This window comes from Rousettus aegyptiacus, unplaced genomic scaffold (assembly GCF_014176215.1).
Source record: "Rousettus aegyptiacus isolate mRouAeg1 unplaced genomic scaffold, mRouAeg1.p scaffold_m13_p_15, whole genome shotgun sequence".
NCBI classification, from domain to species: Eukaryota; Metazoa; Chordata; class Mammalia; order Chiroptera; family Pteropodidae; genus Rousettus; species Rousettus aegyptiacus.
In genome coordinates this window covers 26399727-26420284 of record NW_023416290.1, presented here as the reverse complement: position 1 = coordinate 26420284, position 20558 = coordinate 26399727, and the positions used below count along the sequence as shown (strand labels likewise).

At 36.0% G+C, this 20558-nt stretch overlaps 1 protein-coding gene across 11 annotated transcripts in view; it reads left to right on the top strand.

The window, feature by feature from the left end:
• The window catches only part of RUNX1T1 (RUNX1 partner transcriptional co-repressor 1), a 134519-nt gene extending 114292 nt beyond the window's left edge, over positions 1-20227 (top strand). For all 11 annotated transcript variants that reach the window (XM_016147806.2, XM_016147801.2, XM_016147803.2 and 8 more), the window contains 3 exons: positions 316-384; positions 5252-5442; positions 16285-20227. In XM_016147806.2, coding sequence (XP_016003292.1) covers positions 316-384; positions 5252-5442; positions 16285-16560 — 536 coding nt within the window. In that variant the 3' untranslated portion in view covers positions 16561-20227. The remainder of the gene's footprint in view (positions 1-315; positions 385-5251; positions 5443-16284) is intronic.
• Positions 20228-20558: the final 331 nt, after the last annotated feature.

Below are 20558 nucleotides of genomic sequence, written 5' to 3'. Positions count from 1 at the left end.
AAATTATACCCATAGAAATTCCCATAGTGATGACACATGCTAGTAACAGTGTTCCCAAATATCATATGGTATAGTGAAATCATTAAAATTGCTTCAGCTTTGAGCGTAAAGGCATTTAGACCAATAACCTATTTCCCTTGAGCTCGATGACCAGTATTGCTATTTTTATTTTTTAGAAGTGAATGCTTAGCCTTTTAAAATTGTGCTTTTGAAAAGAAGCCAAGAGAATGGGCATAGCTTACTTCTAGCTTGTGTAGTGACACAACAGCGCTCATGTGCTTTCCTCCTCTCCATCACTTTTTATCCTTTTCGTAGATGCGCATCGGGAATTCCTTCACAGGCCTGCTTCTGGATACGTGCCAGAGGAGATCTGGAAGAAAGCTGGTAAGAATTGTTAAAAAACACAAGTTTAATGTTCTGGCAGTTGCGTGCAGTTGTTAAATGCCATAATGTGAAGAATGACAAGAAAGGACTTTACTGCTAACAACAACAACAACAAAACAATACAACCTACCCTCCACCCCCACCCCCCACAAATGTAAAAATCCTGGTTAATATTCTTAAACCAGGTCTGATTAGAACATGAAATAGTTTTTATTTTAGTAGTATCTGCTAGTGCTGCTATAATTGAGAGGATGGCAATGTTTCCATCATAAACCTGTTTTTCAGGGACTAAAATGGTTTTATTGCATGCATTTTTTTCCTTGAAAAAAATCTGGTGTTTTAGAAATTGCAGACTTCAATCTTTTTCTCTGAATTCTTAAGTTTTTAAAAACTACATCAAATTTAATTGACTTGTTGAGGCACTCAGAAATTTTATGGTTATAACCAATTTTTAAAATTGGTCTTCCAAGCTAATATTTAATAATCAGAGCTAAATTATTTTTAAGACAAAATTGCTAGAGACATTGCTCTACATTTTGAAGTAGATTTAAAATTTCTGATGACTCGACTTCATTGGGCTTGAAGACATTCAGATCTGGCAGAATCTTGGTGGAACACCAGCACTATAGAAATTGAGCAAAAACCTTACAAAAGCCATCTCAGGAGATAAAGCATAAACCTGTTTCAAGAGTTGAAGATGACGTGACAAATACATACTGTGTGTGGCTTTGAGCTGCTCAAACTCCAATTGTTAAAATATTTTTTTTTCTGAGCTGAGAAACTGAAAAATGCTATTTCTGCAAGTAATAGATGAGCATCAGGTTAGGAACCCTAATCAAGGAGCGAGAGTCAAGGAAAAGGTTTTTTTTGTTTTCTACAAAAGATTTCTCTTTTGGATTTTGATTTGACTCAGCAGTGTCGATAGTTCTTTGCAACTTGCTGACTCTCTGGTCACTTGGCTCTTATCCAAGTGTTTTTACAGATTTTTCTTAGAAATATCTGTTTTCATAAGAGCGATAAGAAGTTTTAAAATCTGATAGTATTCCAGGCTTAGCAACTTAAATTGAGAACCAGAAAGCTCTCTTGCATGTCTAAAATGAAAATCAGATAGATCTATTCACCTTAAAAGTTAAACATTAAATATATATGTTGACTTATATGTTGCTAATCTGTATAGTCTTCCAAGATTTACAGTATCACCTCTAAGATTTTCTATGTAGGTAATAGGATACTCCTAAGTTGTTAAAATGTGCTGGGTGCCACCTACCTGGAAAAAGAATTGCTGCACCATTTTTTTTTTTTTTTTTTTTTACTATTTTCTCCCCCACTTTTAAAGTATCAGCACAACTTATTCACAAAGGAAATACAAAGAATTCTCATTTTAGACAGTAGAAGGATGATTTTTTTTATATTGAGGAATAGCGCCTTCTCTGCATTTCCCTTATTTATATGTATTCAAGTTAAATCCCTGATAGTAAAGTGTTGTGTAATTAAAATTCCTCTATGCTATTATCTGCTCAGTTCTTTGTTGTCTACTATTAAGTGAGAGCAGGTTTTCTGATTGTACCACCTTTGTTGGAAAGTCAACTTGAATAGCTATGCACAAAGGAAGTCCTACCATATGTGGTAAGCAATTAGAAGCAGATTCAAAACTGCACTATGTGTTTTCCACTTAATCATTTTTTTTTTAACTTGACATGTTGTAATCTACTGAGTCAACTATTAATTTTCTTCATTGTCTGTTTTGCGGGTTTCTGTAACTGATTCTGGTTGTATTTTAAGTTGTGAGGATTTCAAGAGTAGAGAAAAATCAATGCGTGTTTCTGTTGTGTCCATACATTATCTAAGAAAACTCAAGTAAATGTTTGGAATACTTTTTTAGATGTGCCTATCATTTATACTAGGTTTTCAGTCTAAAATATGAGTTGGTTGTAGTGTTAATTAAATCTGTAGTATTCTCAGAGTTATATCCCTTTGTTGCATAGAAACAATTTGAGAATAGTGTTCTGTGGATGGATGCTAAATTTAAGGAGTATATTAAAATTAAAGTATGGACAACAATTTCACTGGAAATCTTGAATAACTGGTTATACTTATGTTTATATGCCCCTTAAAAGGCATTTCTATTGTTAGCAGTGTCATGGCATCCAACATAATAAAAACATGAAGGGCAGAGTGACATCTGCATTCAGCTTATTACAATTTGAAAGCTTTTTCCAAGATTCTAAAATTTGCTGTGGGCAAATTTTAAAGAAAAAAAACCTATAAGGTGTGCCTTTGCAATAAAAATATATATTATCTTTGTGGTAAAAGATAATAAAATAAAGTTTAAATCATTTTAAAAATGTCAAGTGTAGAGTATAACCAGTACATAACTTTTAATAGAAAATTATAATTGCAAAAAGCATGTCCTGTGTTTCAAAGTACATAAAATATTTTGAAATCATTTTATTTTGAAATGATTTCAAACTTGCAGAAAAGTTACCAAAAAATGGTATAAAAACTTCCCTTGTACCTTTCACCCACTTTTTCCTATTTTACTGTATTCGCTTTAATATCTTCTCTCTCTCTTCCTTTCTTCTTCTCTCCCTTTCTGTCTGTGTGCACATATTTTCCCTGAACATTCAAGAGTAAGTTGTACAAGTGATTTCCATTTACCCCAAACATCTTAGTGTATATTTTCTGAGAAAAAGGACATTCTCTTATATAACCACAGTAGTTACAAAAATGAGGACATTAACATTGCTATAACACTATTACTTAATCTACAGACTTTATTTAAATTTTTCATGTTGCCCCAATAATACCATATATAACAGTATATGTTTTAAAATATTTGAAATTTTAACAAATGTTAAAGGACACATCAATTTTCCCCTCAGAGTAGTAAAGGCAGCAGCAAAGGTTAACAAAACTTATTCAAGTCACTAAAGGTCTTTGTAAAATTAGAAAAAATTTAACATAAAGATCGTTTTTAAACTGCAACTTAGTGTTTTCTTTAGTATGCTTCTTTTTCCAATGATCAGTGAATGTTTGCAGTTGGTAGTAAATATTCAAGCACCTTGCAAATGTCCTACCAATTCTCTTTGCTGATCTGTATATGCCTCTGGGATTAGAATAGGAATGCATAATTTAAATATAAATAGCCTGATTTGCATATACAATTCGTCAAGCTACAGCTTTGATGATAAGCAAAAATTATTGTCCTATATTACTACTTAGATAGAATTTTAATTCATCTTGAATATTCAAACTAAATTAGACCCTGGCTGTACAGTTAGAATAGCAGTACTTCCCTGGTCCCCTAAGCTATTTATGATAGGGTAATAAAGGCATCTTTTCACCTCCCAGTGAAGAAGGTGCTATAAGCGCTATGCAATACACTGTTTCTATCCAGGATTTAAATACATATTTTAAAGCAACCAACAGTCTTAACATATTTTAGTTAATATTTCCGGTCTGGCTCTTTCCCTTATATTTTAGTTTATAAGACCTATCAGACAGAAATGATGCTGCCAAAATGATGGAGGCCGCAAAAGTCATGATAGTTAATACTAGTGGAAGGTTTTTGGTGAACCTCGAGTCATGGACTATAAATGTGTAAAATAAACCATAGATATTTAAGAAACCATAGGAGTATTTGCATCTCTTACATTTTTAATCTACAGTAAAACATTTTTACTAGGAATCTATGTTTTTAATTAAGCAGAACATTTAATTAAGGTGCTTTTTAAGTGAGTGAACATTAGGTGCAAACACTTGAATGAAACATGTCATAATTAGTTTTAATAGAGTGTTAATTGGTACTAGGTTTGCCAAGTTAATAACTACTGCTTATTAAATTTTCAATTAATCATTGTTATTTTGCCTTGAATAAAGATGAAAATTAGATACATTAATTCAGGCGGAGGATATTTTCCTTTATTAATTAGAACAATTAATTTTTATAGTGGAAATTACTTGTTTTAGTTGTCAATCTTATGTTGTACATTAGTCAAACCTTTGCACACTTTCCCCTACCAAAAATAAAGAGCTAATTTGTCACCTTGCAGGTTTAAGTTGTGCCTGATTGTTTTGGCCTGTGGTATGATTCAGTTATATTTGTCCAGTGCTACAGTTGGTTGTGGGAAACTGTGTATGAACTTGATTAGATGGACAACAGCTTAAAATTTGAAAATGAGCAAATGATTTTTTAAACTCCCTGTCATTTAGTCTACGAAGGCAATATCCACATTGCTCTGGAAATGATTTAAGAAAAAAGCTGAATCATCTGTCTGTGTCATCATCGATTTTCTTTAAAAGGTGGCATTAACATAATTGCTATATGAATTACCTTTTCACTGTTCTTTATTTTTGTTAGTAAAATAATTGTTTGCATTTATATGTTCGTGTAAAATATATTTCCTTCCTCTCTTTTCTGAAAGCTTTATTCATGTATTTCCTATATTAATATTAACCTGTAACATTGTGGCAAACCACCTTCATTAGGTGTCTAAATTATCCAGACAGATTTCTTGTGGTTGTTTTTGTCCTTTAACTACTTAGTTTGGTTTCATGATCCTTTCTGTGGGCACTAGTTGTAGTAGAAAAGTTGTAATGATTAGTTGTAGTAGAAAAGTTGTAATGATATAGTAGTTTAAAAAGTATTCCTAGAAGTGCAAGTTAAAGAAAAAGTTCTACTCTTTGTTTTCCTAAATGAATTTTAGAAATTTGTTTTTTTTTAGACAGCCAGAAGAACTGCCTAATAACTGGGATGGGAGTCATGCTTTTTCTATAGAATTCTATTTAACAGCGATCAGCATCCAAGGGCCTACATAAACTAACAGAGAAATGTTCTCTTGTCCTCTTTGGTCTGCCTGGCATACAGAGGAGGCCGTTAACGAGGTGAAGCGCCAGGCTATGACTGAGCTACAAAAGGCCGTGTCTGAAGCCGAGAGGAAAGCCCACGACATGATTACGACAGAGCGCGCCAAGATGGAGCGCACCGTCGCAGAGGCCAAGCGGCAGGCAGCAGAGGACGCGCTCGCTGTCATTAATCAGCAGGAGGATTCCAGTGAGGTGAGCCCTGGGTGGGAGCTTCCAAGGACAGAATATAGCTTCTACTAATTACATTGCTAGTTTTTGATCCAAGAGATCACAAATAAAAGTAGACATTGGACTTAGACAAACAAATCATAAGGGGAAAATTAGAATAATTTGGGGAGTCATGATATTTCTGGAATTGATCAAGAGCTGATTAAATTGTGTCTTTATTAAAGACCCAGAACAAGACTGCCCCCCAGAAAGGTTTTTAATATATTTGGGGGGGGGGGGTTACAGATTAAAGTGAAATTCTTATATCTTCCCAGCACTATTTGACGACTCAAAACTCAGCTGTGTATATTAACACATATGTGTGGTTTCCTTCTAATAGAAAGGGTTTAATAGAGATACCCTGTGTAAGCTGTGCTCTCTCCAAAAACATATTTCATGCCTGTGATCAAAGTCATTTCCTTAACTATAGGTCCTAAAATCAACACTAAAACAATGTTTGCATCAGTTTAACATTTCTAAAAGATTTTCTGCATAGTCAGTTTTTCCACATTATTTTTATAACCGGTATGATGATCAATTGATCAATTCATAATATAACATCACGGCCAGAGGCAGTATTATTTAGTATTTTTCCAGTAAATTCTCTCTCTCTCTCTCTCTCTCACACACACACACACACACACACACACACACACACACACACACACCCTAAATGGCTCAAAGATCTGGGAAGTAACTAAAATACAGTATCTAACAGAATGCTTTTTAAAATAGAGTCTGTATGTCAAGAGCATCTGTAAGAGCAACATGGCACTGCTCTGCGTTAATCCAGCGCCACAATCCCCAGTCCCAAAGTACCTTTATATAAAGTCTGTAATTAGCTGAACTAGCAAAACCATGAACTAGTAAATCAGTGGTCTATTATAATACATATCTATAATTTGTGAGGGAGAGTAAGAATTTAATTTGTACCAGGCTTCTTTGTAGATGAAAGACCCTGTGGGAATCACTATGCCCAGTTTCTATTTAATGCCTACCAGATGAATATCAAGAGGACAAAAGGAATAGATTTTCGACATTTGAAAGTTTCTCAGGAAAAGAGGGACAAAGGGAAGTTTATCTACATTTTAACTGCTGACTTTTCCATTGTTAAATTAAACTAGACATAGATTCAATTTTATTAGCATCTTATGGCTAGAGTATTTAAAGAACTTGTTTTGTACTTTAGAAAATTTATTAGCATCTTTTGAAGAGAATTTGCCCTGCTCTACTCATGTTACTAATACTATGAAGCACAGTTGTTGCCATCATTAAAACATTATCACTTTCACATGAATGTTTAGGACTGTTATTTATGTTAAGAGTATTTTGTAAATCACTAAATTCTGAATAAATGTCTAGGAATAAGCTGAAAATTAATTCTTTGTGTTCATCAGTGATATGCTTTAATTCCTTCACTATAAGCTTTTTATCTTTGTTCATAAAACCTAACCAGAAAAACATATGATCTTGACCCTAGTCTTCAGCATTATAAAAGCATGGTGTATCAAATAGCTATAGTAAGTAGTAGATAGGATGAACAAATGTAGGTATGAGTGATAATCTATATAATTGTTTTTATTTTTGTTTTTCTTTTTGGGTCTCTTGGGAAACTGTTTTTTAATATAGCACTACCCTTGTCTTCAGTGACACTGTCTCAAGGATTTGAAGCAAATTATGCTACAAGAAAGGGTATGGAATTCAGAGGGCCAAATTTAATTCCTTCTTCAACCATCACAATTCTGTGATTTTGAAAAAGCCATTAAACCTCTAAATACTTTGGTCTTTCTCATGATGTGAAGATGAATGAAACTGTCTCATATAGTGGCTTGAACCTTGAGACATGATCATTTTAGCCATGAGGAAACTCACCTGGCTAGAGTTAACACTGCTAAGAAATGGCAGAATCTAAACTAGAATTTTCAGCATGTTGTCAGTCTTCATGTTGTTCCATAACAGTGAAAGAAGGATCTTTTTATAAGGATCATTATGATAATTTGGGGATGCAGATAAAGGCAACTTCGCTTTTCTACATTTCTTCTCTTTAAATTGCAAGGCCACTTTTTAAGGTGATGGTGTGGCAGGAGGAACTGATCTCTCAAAGGATTAAGCCTCTTCTTCAAAAGTAATGTAGACATTTTCCTGAGAAAGGAGAGCAAAAGATGGAAGACAGACTTCATTTGAATGAAGCTGAGACTCTTCCAGACTTGCATATAAGTACACACACACATACACACACACACAGACGCACACATGCACACATGCACACATGCACGCACACACACTATAAAAGCTGTTTGACCAAAGACTTGACAAAGAAATAAAAGATTAATCTTTTAGCACTAAATTAATGGTGCTAGTTTTCCCAAGGAATGATAATATCCAAGAACAATCTATGTGCCTAGTGATAGGTTTAAGTTTAGCTGTACCTTTTGCCCAATCGTTAGCTTGAATTTTGTAGGTAAATACTTTTTCTCCACCTCAGAAATTTTTACTTTTCATTTAAGGGTAAAGACACAACTTTGAATCAAACCTACTGTTTTCCTACACACTGTTATTTATTTGCACTGAGGAATGTACACCTTTTAATAAAAATGATCTAATAAAAGCCACCCCAGCACTGATGCTTGCAAATGGCTCTTCCTAGACAGAGCCAGAACAGCTCTGACTTCCTTGGGCCAGGATGGAGCTCCTCTTCCAGCCCTCATGAACCAGTAGGCATGCAGGGCTTGGAGTATACCTATCAGGTGATCTTACTTGAGCAACCATCAGAAACTTACGTATATAGGTGGTGAAGGAGTGACCCTTCTTCATTTTTTTAATGCATAAACAACATGAGTTAAAACATTTAAAAGAGCTCAAATTGATTATTTAATCCAACTGGACAAACTCCTCTGTAGATTGGGAAGGGCACAAAGGCTTAAATAGCTCATGCTAATGTGAAAATCAGGATAGCACTATAATATATAAAGGTGGGGTCCAAGGTGACCATACACCCCAGTTTGAATGGGACAATCCCAGGTTACCCCTGTTGTTCCCATGTAATTATGAAAAGCGTCCCCTTTCACTTTCAGGTGTCCTAGTTTTGATGATGAAACTCTGGTCATACCACTTAAAGGCTATGTTCAGTGCCGATTAGAGCATCTTTTGCTAGCAAAGCTCAGAGAAAGATGGGTATGGCAGAAAGGATCTAGAAAGACCCATGAACCTGAATTCTAGCTCCAGTTCAGTCACCACATTGGGGGGCCTAAGGTGATTCATTTCACTCCTATCAGCCTCCATTTCTTCTTAACGAATGAGATGTTATTTGCTTATTTACAAGGTTTAGGATTTTTTTTCATCGACATTTTAGTTTAACATGTTTTGAGAGCTCTAATGCAAGGCATCATTATCTGCTCACATTTCCCACAGTCCTTCATCATAAGGTACAAGGAAGTTTTCTGACTAAACCATTGTTTTTCTCTTTTTCCTTCCTATTTCAAGCCACCTCTTGTTGTAGACATATACTCACCTCTTACCTAGATCATATGTGTTCTTTAAATTCAAAGTTTATAAAAATACATATGTAGATAATATAAATACACAAACTATTATTCTTTCTTTCCCTTGCAGGGAGACTTTAAGAAACAACCTAAACCTCAGAATCAGCAGACCAGAGTTCTAGGCCTGGGGTGGCTGTTCATTTGTTTTTTCCGATCTACTTGTATTAAGTACAGATGCCCATGACCTCTCTCTGTCATTTCTGACTTTAGTCTTCCTTTTTCTGCCTTTATTTCCACACGTGTCCAGTAGACCTAATAATGCCCATTCGACTTAGAAAAACGTGGTTATGAAAGGTTGACTATAAAGAATGGAGAAGTTCTAGAGGAAAGAAGAGTTGTAAATATTTAATGGGAAAAAACAGCAGGAAGAAAGTGCAGAGTCAGGAATGAATAACACATGGGTATTGTTGGGGGTGGGGCATGTAATTTATCATCCAAACAGGGACACTTTTCAGAGTAAAAGGGAGTTCTCTTTACAGAGCAGTCCTATAAACCAAGCTATCCCAGGCAAATGGAGCCATGCTGGGCACAGTTATTGGGGGTGATATCAAGTTTGTTTTGCCTGAGGTAAAACAAGAAGACCTACAGTGAATGTTTATCTCTGTGGCAGGTGTGGTAGAAAGTGCTTTCTATACTTACACTCATTTGCTCTTCCTGGGAGTTCAGAGAGTAGACAGTGCTGTGTCTTCATTTTGCAGTTGAAAGCTGAATCTTAAGAGGTTAGGTCTTTGCTCAGGGTCTTGCAGTAGTAAGTATGAGCTGGACCTCAGTCTAGGCTGCTGGAGAGGCCACCTTCTAGATAGCCACACAGTAGTAGCAAAATTTTTTTTCCTGATTGTGTACTGGTGTATCTATTTCCTAATTAGATTTCCTTCAGATTATTTCCACCTCATTCTGTGACTTCACTTGGGTTTATAGACTAATAATCATTATTATAACAAAATAATGCTGGACTTCAGTTAGACATCTAGCAATACATTTTGTGTAGTTTTTCTTTTTATAGTGTATTACATATTTCACCAAGAATGTAATGCTAACATTAGTATAAATCAAAAGAAATTTGCCAGATCTGGCTAGCTGAAATTGTCCCCCCCTCCTTATTATTTCTGGTTCTTATATGTATATAGTTTTTTGTTCGTTTGTTTTTTCCTTCCAATTAACACTGTCATATTGGGGCTATTTCAAAAGAGCCTGCAACAGCTCTTTGAAATCCATAACTTACTTTAGCTTGGGTGATCAAAGCAAGTGACTGGAAATGAGCATAGGACAGATAATAAATAACTGGACTGTTCTGATAGTTAGTTTTGAGTTTTAAGCCATCGAAGTGATATTTCCCCCAGATTAAATCATCCTTTATTCATTAGTCCTACATACATGCAGAACTGGACAGCGTCTAATCAAAGTTGGGCAGTTTTGTGGCACTTAAGCAGAAACACTGATTGTATCTACGAACTTTATATTTCCAGAACCTGCTAAGCCTTGATAATGTAAGCATGTCAGTCTGAGTGGTTCACCTTGATTACTCCTTCAAGAATTTGTTGGAACCATTCTCAGTGAAACCTGTGCACTATGGCCCAAACTGTGGAAATGCCACCTGAGTGGACTCTCTAGAATGCAGCTACCACACAGTTACCCCAAAGGGCTCTCAAAGCATAGGGTCACAGCTCATGCTCTGGGAACTCCGAATTCTTCTGGGGAATCAACTGGTCTGATCCCCAGAAGAATTTGGAGTTCCCAGAGCATGAGCTGTGACCCTGTGGTAAAATAAGATTTTGTTTGTTAGTTTCATTTATTAAAAGGCCAACTGTTTGAATCTGTAGAGTTCATGGTACAATGAATGGAGCATTGGGCCTGGAATAATCTTGAGTGGTTCACCTCTTGGAGCTTTGGTTTTCTCATCTGTAAAACTGGAATAATATTTATGTGACTCACTTTGCAAGATGGTTAAGAAGTGCAAATAAGATGAGTAGAAGTATCTTATAAACAAGTCACCTTACAAATGAACAGTGTCTGTATATGAAATTAAAAAGAAAAAAAGATTAAGAAGCTATTTTAACAGGAAGGACAGGGGAGGAATTAGGACAGTAACCATGAGATTGGAAAGGAAGAGAACCATGGAAGCAAGGTGTGTGGGGTTTGGCATCCAGTGGTTGTAGGAACTAAAGAAAGAGGTGTGTCCAGTAATATGACAAAATCTTGGGCCTTAGTGTTGCCAGTGACCATACCAGAGAGCCACATTTAGGGAATACCAACTTAGGTGACTAAGGAGTATCCTTGTCGAGCTACAGAACAAGCAGTTCAAAGTAAGAGGCTGCAGCTCAGGAAGGAAATGAGGGCTGCAGAAACAGGTTTGAGAATCGTTTTCTTACAGCTGATAGTTAAAACCACAAAATCTATCAAGGGAGAGTGTGGGAAGGGAAGGATATTTTCTATATGCCAGCTTCCCACTTGCCAAATATTTAGAGGGAATGGACAAACAGAAGTGGAACAAATTATACAATAAGAATCAGAATTTTAGTATCTTGGAAACCAGAGCCAGAGGAAATCTCAACAAAGAGATTTTAAAAAGGGGGGATGAAGAAATAGTCAGTAGCAGTGACTCTTCAGGAAATCTGAAGACAATGAGGAAGGAGAAAAGGTAATTGGTCATTAATGAAATATAAGGGGAAGTAAACTAATGTTCTCTCTGTGTAGCTGTCAGTGCCTGTGGAGGGAGGCACATGACCACAAACTTTCTAATTCTAAATGTTGCACTGTGTAAGGATTATATGTAGTTTCATTTTCTTCCTGCCGGTGCCTAAAGGAGGACGCGGCGTTAGTTCTTGCCATTTATTTAGGATCTACTGAACATCAGGCATTGTACTTAGCACTGACATAATCCCGAATAACCCTGAAGTTATATTCCTGCTTTTTATAGGTACTGTCTCTCTAAGAGGTTAAGTAACTTGCTGTCATTCTAAAGCCACTAAGCAATGTAGTTGGAAATGAAATCTAACCAGGCTGGCTCTGAAGACACTCAAAATTGGAAGCCATTTCCATTACACACCATGGTACCTTGTTCTTTGGTGCTCTGACTTCCTGGTCCCACTTCTGTCCACTTTGAGGAGTTCAGCGCCCTTCTAACCATGTTCCCACCAAAACAAGCTCCAAGAAAGGTCTGAAATTGACAGTATGTGACATTTTAGAAAATATTTGGTTTGCAGTCTAAACACTGCAATCAAACCTTGGCTATGTAATTTCATATCTGTGTGATTTTGGGCAAGTCATTTACTCAAAAGTTATTTATTCTTTTAACCTCAGTTTCCCAAGATGCAAAATGTATTTGAAAGTGGTTTGAAATTGTCAAGTACAATGCAAATGTAAGATGTGATCTTTAGTGTGAATTTAAGTTAATATATTACTTTCTATAGAGTTCTTATCATTTGAGGAATTTAAATTATAAACATTCTACTTAATTCACTGAGTATCCTTTGCATATGAGGGTTTTCTTGAGGATTATAGGTATTAAGTTCTGGAGATACTCAGGAGGCAGTCTTTTGTTTCTTGGAAAAAGAATTTCCACCAGTAAATACCAGGAAAGATATTTTGCTGGTAGAGCAGAAATGCCATTTTCTGTATATCTAAAATAACAAGATGGAAGAAATAATTTTGTTCCTAGGGATGAAGAGAATTGGTGATATGAAACAAAGTATCAATAATCTTTGAAATGTAGCTTTGGCATTTGAAGGCTTCAATCCATCATTTTGGTTTCCATCTCTAGTATTAGTACATTTAGCAAAGGGGAACATTGTGTTGAGCATCATATTCTTCTCTGAGTCATAGCCTAACTTTGGTCAATGGACTGATTCCCAATTTCCAAAAAGAGAATAAAAGATGTTTTATGTCCAAAAGAGAATGTATTGTCACAAATAAGTGAAGATTATAAAGTGTCATGAGCTTTGGGAATGAAATTTGCTATGAAATGATTTTCTTGGGCCTTCTATACTATTGTGATAACTCATTCATAAGTGTCATTCTTTCAGGGACTGAAAAGGAAGCTCAGTTATTTTAAAAAGTAGTAAAATAGATAACAAACAAACAGAGCAAGTATCAGGAAAAACTAGCCTGAATATAAATAGCATAAATTGAAAAATGTAAAGTTAGATTAAACCTTTAACCCTGCCCTTGTGGATATACATGGGGTAATATACACAATTTGTGGTTTCAATCTTTGTGAACAGCTGAAAGCTTAGAAACTTAAAAACATTCTGATTAGAGTACTTAAAAGATCCTGCACATTCCATTGTTCCCAGAAGTGTGACTGTTGAGGTGCTGAGTGTCTCTGGTCAATCATTAGTCTATACATAGCCAATAGAAAATTCAGTAGACCCATTCAAAAGAAATATATTAGTAGAAATTGCTTTGTCTGTTTTCATAGTAAGCTTTTAAAAAGGAATGTGCACTTTGGAGTTATTTGTTAGTTGGGTACTTGGGCTAAGGTTTTCTACATATTCATCGCAATACAATTTTAATAGCAATAAAAAATATGTAGCTTTTTCTCCACCAGGTCATTTGAATTGCTGTGTTATACCTTCCTACAGCTGAAGGTTGCTTTGTCCCACTGATAGGTAATTGATGAATAGAATCAAGCAATTTGGGAATGGGACTAGAGATAAAACTAGCCAGAGCCCTTAATCCTGGGTCAGAACCCAGCCATGCTTGGCAAGAAGGCTCAATTCCCAGCAGCTTTACAATCTGTTTCTATATTTGGCATAATTCCACTTTTTTATTTTTAAAATTGTTCCCATCTTTGAAAACACTTTAAAAAATAAAGAAGTCCCCTTTCTGTCTCCTATTTCCACTTTCCAACACATGCATCTGTAATTACCTGATTTAGTCTGTGTGTTTAATCATCTTAAATTAAGAAGGTTGCCTAAATTAGATTTCAATCTGAAGACAGTGTTGCATACTGGGACGTTACCACCGTGGTGTCTGCCAAAATGTGCCTCTGCCAGACAAAGAATAGGACTCACACCAGGATATTTCCTAAAGCTACTTGATTCAGATTACGTATTTAATTTTTTTAAAATATTATTTTGGATCTCAGTCTCTGTTCTCTAATTGGGATTTTCTCATGTAATCTAGTGATTTCACTTATTTGCTGAGTTTGTTCCAGGATCCAGCTGGCATTATTCTAAATGGCTAAACCTCAAGGAAGTGAACTTCACTCTGAGTGCCATGTTGTACCTCACTACTCTGAAGGATGGGTCAGACCCACATTTGTTCACATCTTTGTGAGGTCATTTGTATATGTAATGCAACTGAATTAATTATGAGAGAAAAGAGATTCTAGTTATGGCAGTGAAACCTCAGATCAGAAGTACACACCTTTTGAGTTATTTTCTTGGTTAAATTAAAATAGAAAAAAACAATTATTCTAGTACTGATTATTAAATTAAATTAAATTTTATTTATGACTTTAACAGATTTCCTCAGCTATGTTCACTTGAAATACCTCCCATTGACCAGATTTTGAAAGCTTAAGGTTTTTGGTTTGTTTGTTTCCCCTCTCTTGGACCATAATTTCTGAATGGTAAAGAAATAAGAACGTAGAGCTGAATTCCTTTTAAAAGTTTTAAACCAGAATTCTGGGTTTACAGGCTTCCAGCTCTGGGAACTCTAGGAGCCTCTTTATATCTTAGCAAAGTTAGGATGACTGCTAAAAATCCCTTTGCCCGCTTTGCACAATGGTAAAGCCATTCATATCAGGGTGATGGGCTGGCATTTCACTGCAATATTATTAGTAGGCTCATGAGCCTTCCTTAAGCCACACAATTAGCATGCTGAAAGTCAAATGCAGGGAACACAATGGAGAGATTTTTAATATTCATTTATATCAGAGCTTTAAAAAATATACTTTAATTGTGACACAACCATCACACACATATAGTCAGCTGGATGGAGTTACCAGATTATAATCAGAAGTTTGTTTTGCAAGAGAATAATCAAAACTGAGGAAGATAAAGAATAAATATATATATATATATATATATATATATATATTTGCACAAAGCTATGATCACTTGCTATAGCATTTCACAGTAGGATTGATCTTGCCAAAGGAACTGCTTTACAATTATAGTTGGCTTCCTGAGATTCCACCTCCTCCTGGATGGTCTCTGAAGGCACTGTCTCCTTTAGTCTCTCTTCATCTCTTCTTCCTGCTCTAGGATCTATCCCATATATGTGATCTTCTGTCTCTAGTATATTGTGCTCTGATTCATGATGTATTTATTTCAAAGTTTATATCTCAGAGGCAACCTCCTTTGGGCTTTGCTCACCTCTTAGACTAGACATTGGCAGTGGGCTTGCTAGAGTCTAAGTTTTTAGTTCCCCTTTTCAGAGTGGCCAGAGTTGCTGAGGTGCAAATGAGCTGCAAAGGAACTCCATCAGCTAGAATGCATCATGTGCAAATAAAACTCCTTATTATTTACCCAGTATTAGTATTTCTAGTTTTTCAAAGCCAAATTTGGTATAGTCAGATTTATTCATTTCATTCATATTTATTGAGCACATGCTATATATCAGGCACTGTTCTAGGTGCTTAAAGTATATCAGAGAATAAACAAACCAAAGACCCTGCCCTCCAGGGAGTTGAAGTCAAGGAGATTGTTTGAGTTTGCATATTAGGTGCCCTGAATAACTAACCGATTGCAGTAGGAAGAAAGAACTAAATGCATGGAGAGGTTAAAATGTCTTGCCTCACTCTCTAGTTTGTGATGGAGCAGGGAATAGAATCTTCTATTTCTTTTATTATGTTTCTTTGATTCTAAGTTAGGGTTTTTGTAGTTCCTTTGTAATTTCTGTTAGTATCTAGAAGATTGATATATTTGTGTCTGACCACAGTGGTGTTAGAAGGGAAAAAAAATTAGATATGACAAATGTTAGTATAGGTGAACAAAGAATTTAGAAGTGAAGAGAACCAAACCTAAAAGGAAGGATTTTTATAGCAAAAACAGAAGGAAAAAAAAAAAGCCAGTTTGTTAGATATCGTAATAGTTGTTAGCAGAAAAGTTTGGGCAGTTATCACACCAAAACCTGCATCTTCTCTGTGTTTAGTGTACACACACACACACACACACACACACACACACACACACCACCTCCTCCCCACCCCCAGAATTTTATTTATTTTTACCAAATAGTTTTTGACAGTAAGGTGGCAGTACTGCCTAGGCCATCTTCAGCCTTTGGCCTAAACAACGTATTAATGTGAGATTTTACTTTCTTCTGCCTTCTCCTTTAGAGTTGCTGGAATTGTGGTCGTAAAGCAAGTGAAACCTGCAGTGGCTGTAACACAGCCCGATACTGTGGCTCATTTTGCCAACACAAAGACTGGGAAAAGCACCACCACATTTGTGGACAGACACTGCAGGCCCAGCAGCAAGGGGACACGCCTGCGGTCAGCTCTTCTGTCACGCCCAACAGTGGGGCTGGGAGCCCGATGGACACACCACCAGCAGCCACCCCGAGGTCTACTACTCCGGGGACCCCTTCCACCATAGAGACAACCCCTCGCTAGATGTGAACTCAGAACTGTTGGAGGAAAGACAGCACAACCAACATGAAATTAATTCCTCACCCTCAGATGCTCAGTTGTTTTTTTGTTTGTGTGTTTATAGATGAACTATCCTATTTCAGTACTTCAGCAAGAGATAACCTAACCGTATCTTGAGGCGGTAGTAAAACAGAGGGCCAGTAACGGGTCATAATGACTTATTGTGGATAACAAAGATATCTTTTCCTTAAACAAATGAAAAGAGAGCAGAGAATATAACATGAAATGATAGATTTGACCTCCTCCCTGTTATTTTCCAGTAGCTGGGATTTTAAACTAGATGACCTCATTAACCGATGCTTTACCAAACAGCAAACCAAGAGATTGCTAATTGCTGTTGAAAGTAAAATGCTAATATTAAAAGTCACAATGTTCCTGATATACAATAATGGAAAAAAAAAAAAAAGAGGAAATCCCTCAAGGGCATGAGCATTGGCTACAGCAGTAGACATTTTTTAACAAGAAGATAAATGGCATCCACAGGTTGCTAACTGAACTTTGAAGACCCACTACAAATACGCAAATGTGTAGCATATTGGAAGGAGAAACAGATGTTTGGGTTTTTTTTTTTTTTTCCTGTTTCTAAAAAGAAATAATATCCAGGTCAACAGAATGAAAAATGAAAGAATGTTTGCACTGGGATGTATGAATATAGCAGCAAGAAAAAAAATGCCATAACACAAAGGCTCCTTTACACACACACACACACACACACATGCACGCACACACGCATGTGCGCGCACACACACATCTGTTAAGAGACTCAGCCTGCAGTTAATTAGCATTCTGGCAGCTCTGACATCAGCCAGCTGCCCTAAATAGACCTTCAACATTTCTTCATTTTTGTAAGGTACCACAGAGTAAGACATTGGGTCTATTCCAGCTCATTCATTTTATATTGAAAAATAACTTTTAAAAAATGGTGGCTTCAGCTCCAGCCCCTTTCCAAATTTTTTCAATCCCACCCTGTTTGGATTTTTAATTAAAAACTAGTAGTTCTCTTGGTGTTAAAACACTTCTGTCTTTGTGAGGTTTCCAATGGTGTTTTTCTTGTAAATGTGTTGGACAAATGTGAAGATGCATTGTAGTTTAACCATATGCCCACATTTAGTCTCTTTATTCCTAGTTGGTGAGAAACCTGTATCTTTCTATGCTGCTTTTATATCTGTATGTATTAATGATATTTCTCTAGTAGTTCAGAAAAAAAAAAGAAAAAAAAATTTTTGGTTGTCCTCAAGAAAAGAAGAAAAAAGCTATCTTTCGGAGCTGCTATTTCATTCTCTTATAAGATTTTCTTTTCCCCTAAAAACCAGCATGCTTCACGGAATGCTAACATATTGGTGTTTTTGTAAGAGGGAATGTACATAAATGTATTTTGCACTGTCACAATGACTCCCTAGGCATGCTTTTTTTTAAAGCAAACTTCTTGAATATGCTAGAGCCATTTCACCAAGTTCAGCTGTAGCATAGAGTAGTAGTGGAATTTTTTTTTTTTCTCTTTTTGGAAAATCATTATTTGGGACTTTTTTAAAAAAGTAACAAGATATCCTACTTTTAAAACAGACAGTGCATGCATATCACTGTAAAGTTGTTTAAGTATTTCTAATTTTACAAAAAAAAAAAAAAAAAGATAAATCATTAGAGCTCCAAATGCTGAGGTGTAGACTGACAGCTTTAACACTGCTGAATGCCAGGTTATACAGTATTCTTTCAAAAAGGGAAGTCAGCCAAAGACTGATCTGATGGACCAAAATCAGAATTTTGCAAAGCACCAGAACTACTTTCCAAATGATCAGCAGGTTAAACGTGTTCGGCAAGATATAGTGTGAATTCATTAACCCTTCGTTGTCCAGGGTCCAGACCAGAATTACTTGTTAGTTTTGAAAAACAGTAGCCCAGGAAGTGGTGGTGTGCTTTAGGGAAAGTCAGCAGTGCAGCAGGCTGTGTAGACAACCAAAGTTTTCGAGGCTGGGAAGACACTTATCCACATACACACACACACCAGGCATTTATTTAAAAATCTAAAATGATCCATTAACGTTTTTTTTTATTTTAATGTAGCCCTTGAATACAGTTTTAAATGGCTTTTAAGTGTCTGCACAGGGGCAATCATAAATCTGTTTGCTTTAAGTCTCATAGACCTAACATTTTTAGCATTTTTCCCTTGTATTTTTATATCTAAGTTTGTTTTAATTTTGTTTAAGTACTGTTATGTTTCTGAAATGGCTTTTTAATTTAGAAAGTTCTGATGAGCAAATAAATACATCTATCTGCATGTTGGAAGTCCCTCTGCCAGCACACCTGCTTAAAGTGAAAAGAAAGCACATAACCAGGCTCTGAATGGGTTATATTTTATCATGGTGCTCCCAGAATCCTTTGACCTCACTCTGCTTTCTAGTCTGCTTGTGACACTGGACAGTCCTTTCTTACAGAGCTATTAAATGTTCTAGGCTACGAAGGGTTAAATAATCCCAAAAAATGAGGTATGTCATACCCACACATCTTTATCTAGAAGCTGTGATATATGTGAAACAGCACTGTTATTCTTAACACTAGTGTGTAAAATAAGGATTAGTACAGTACGTCTCATTACTTTTAATTCAGGGCACCCTGAGTGAAAACAAATACAAAAAAAAAAAAAAAAAAAAAATCCCTAACTCCGAGCTCTATCTCTGATTCCTCTTCCTCCTTTCCCTCTTCCTCCTCTTTCTCTCCTCCTCTCCTCCTGTTTTGCTACATTCTCCTCAGTGGCAAAAAGTTTCACTCTACCTCTGACAGCATGTATATTGCACCAGTAGCTAACAAAAACTGGTCTAGTCAAACCAAATGGGCACAAAAGAACCAGGATACCAAAAGTTAAGCTCATACAGCTGCAAACCATATCACTTCTTGGTAACAATGCAGACCTCATAACCTAAAGAAGAAAAAGAAAATAAAACTTTTGTTACTTTCCTTTTTTGCTTGTCACTTATGTACAGGCTATGTGAGAGTATAATTTGTAGGTATAACACATTTTAAAAAACTTACCTTCATTGGATAGAACTGAATGGTGGTCGCTGATAGAAATAGGGCGTCCTCTATCTCTTATCTCTGTCTCTGACTCTCTTTCTTTTTTCTGTCATGAGACTGTGTGTGACAGGGCTACCTGTCTTTTAAATTTTTTTCCTAACTTTTTTTTCGTATAGGTGCATGTCTTGGGGATTTAAAAATTTCAAGGCTGGTTTACTTATGCAAAGCATGCCTACGTCTGGAATACTAGGGAAAGAAAGCGACTCCATGTCCAATTTCCTCAAGGGACAGAAAAAATTAGAGACTGTTGAAATCCAGATTTGACGTAATTTTTTAAAAATATTATTTTGGGTTCTGCGACATTATTGTGAAAATTAAAGTTGTTGTGCAATACTTAATTCAGACATGTACCACAAGTTAATGGTAGACTAACACTGGGGGGTGGGGTCTAGGCATCATGCTTTTGTCAGCATACTCTTGAGCTTTTAAGTCTACTATGTCTGAACTGTGGTTTCTTGTTTATCCTTTTTTCCTTAGTTGGACTGTAATGTATGGTCTGTCAACCTGTGAATCTTTAAAGTATGATTCAGGTATTGTTGTATTCTTTACTGTGTAATAAAAAGTTTTAAAAAAAAAAAACCTGTATTCTCTTCCTCCCTTATCCTGTGTGTGCCAGTAGCCCTGGCCTGTAGAGTTTATTCAGCTACAAAGTATGCCTCTGTAACAGGAATTGGCTCATCCATGATTCGGGAATAGGGAATGTTATCAGAATAATGCAAAAGTCATGTTTGTTCAGGGGAGATGTTATCCAGGTAAGAGGAGCTAAAAGAGTGGTAGAATTAGTCTTCCAGTGGAAAGGAGAGTTTGTTCTGTTCTCCTTCAGTTTAGCTGCTGCATAGGCAGGGCAGCAGAGGCCCGTCTAACCATGTTATGATAAAATTAGAAATGAGTGC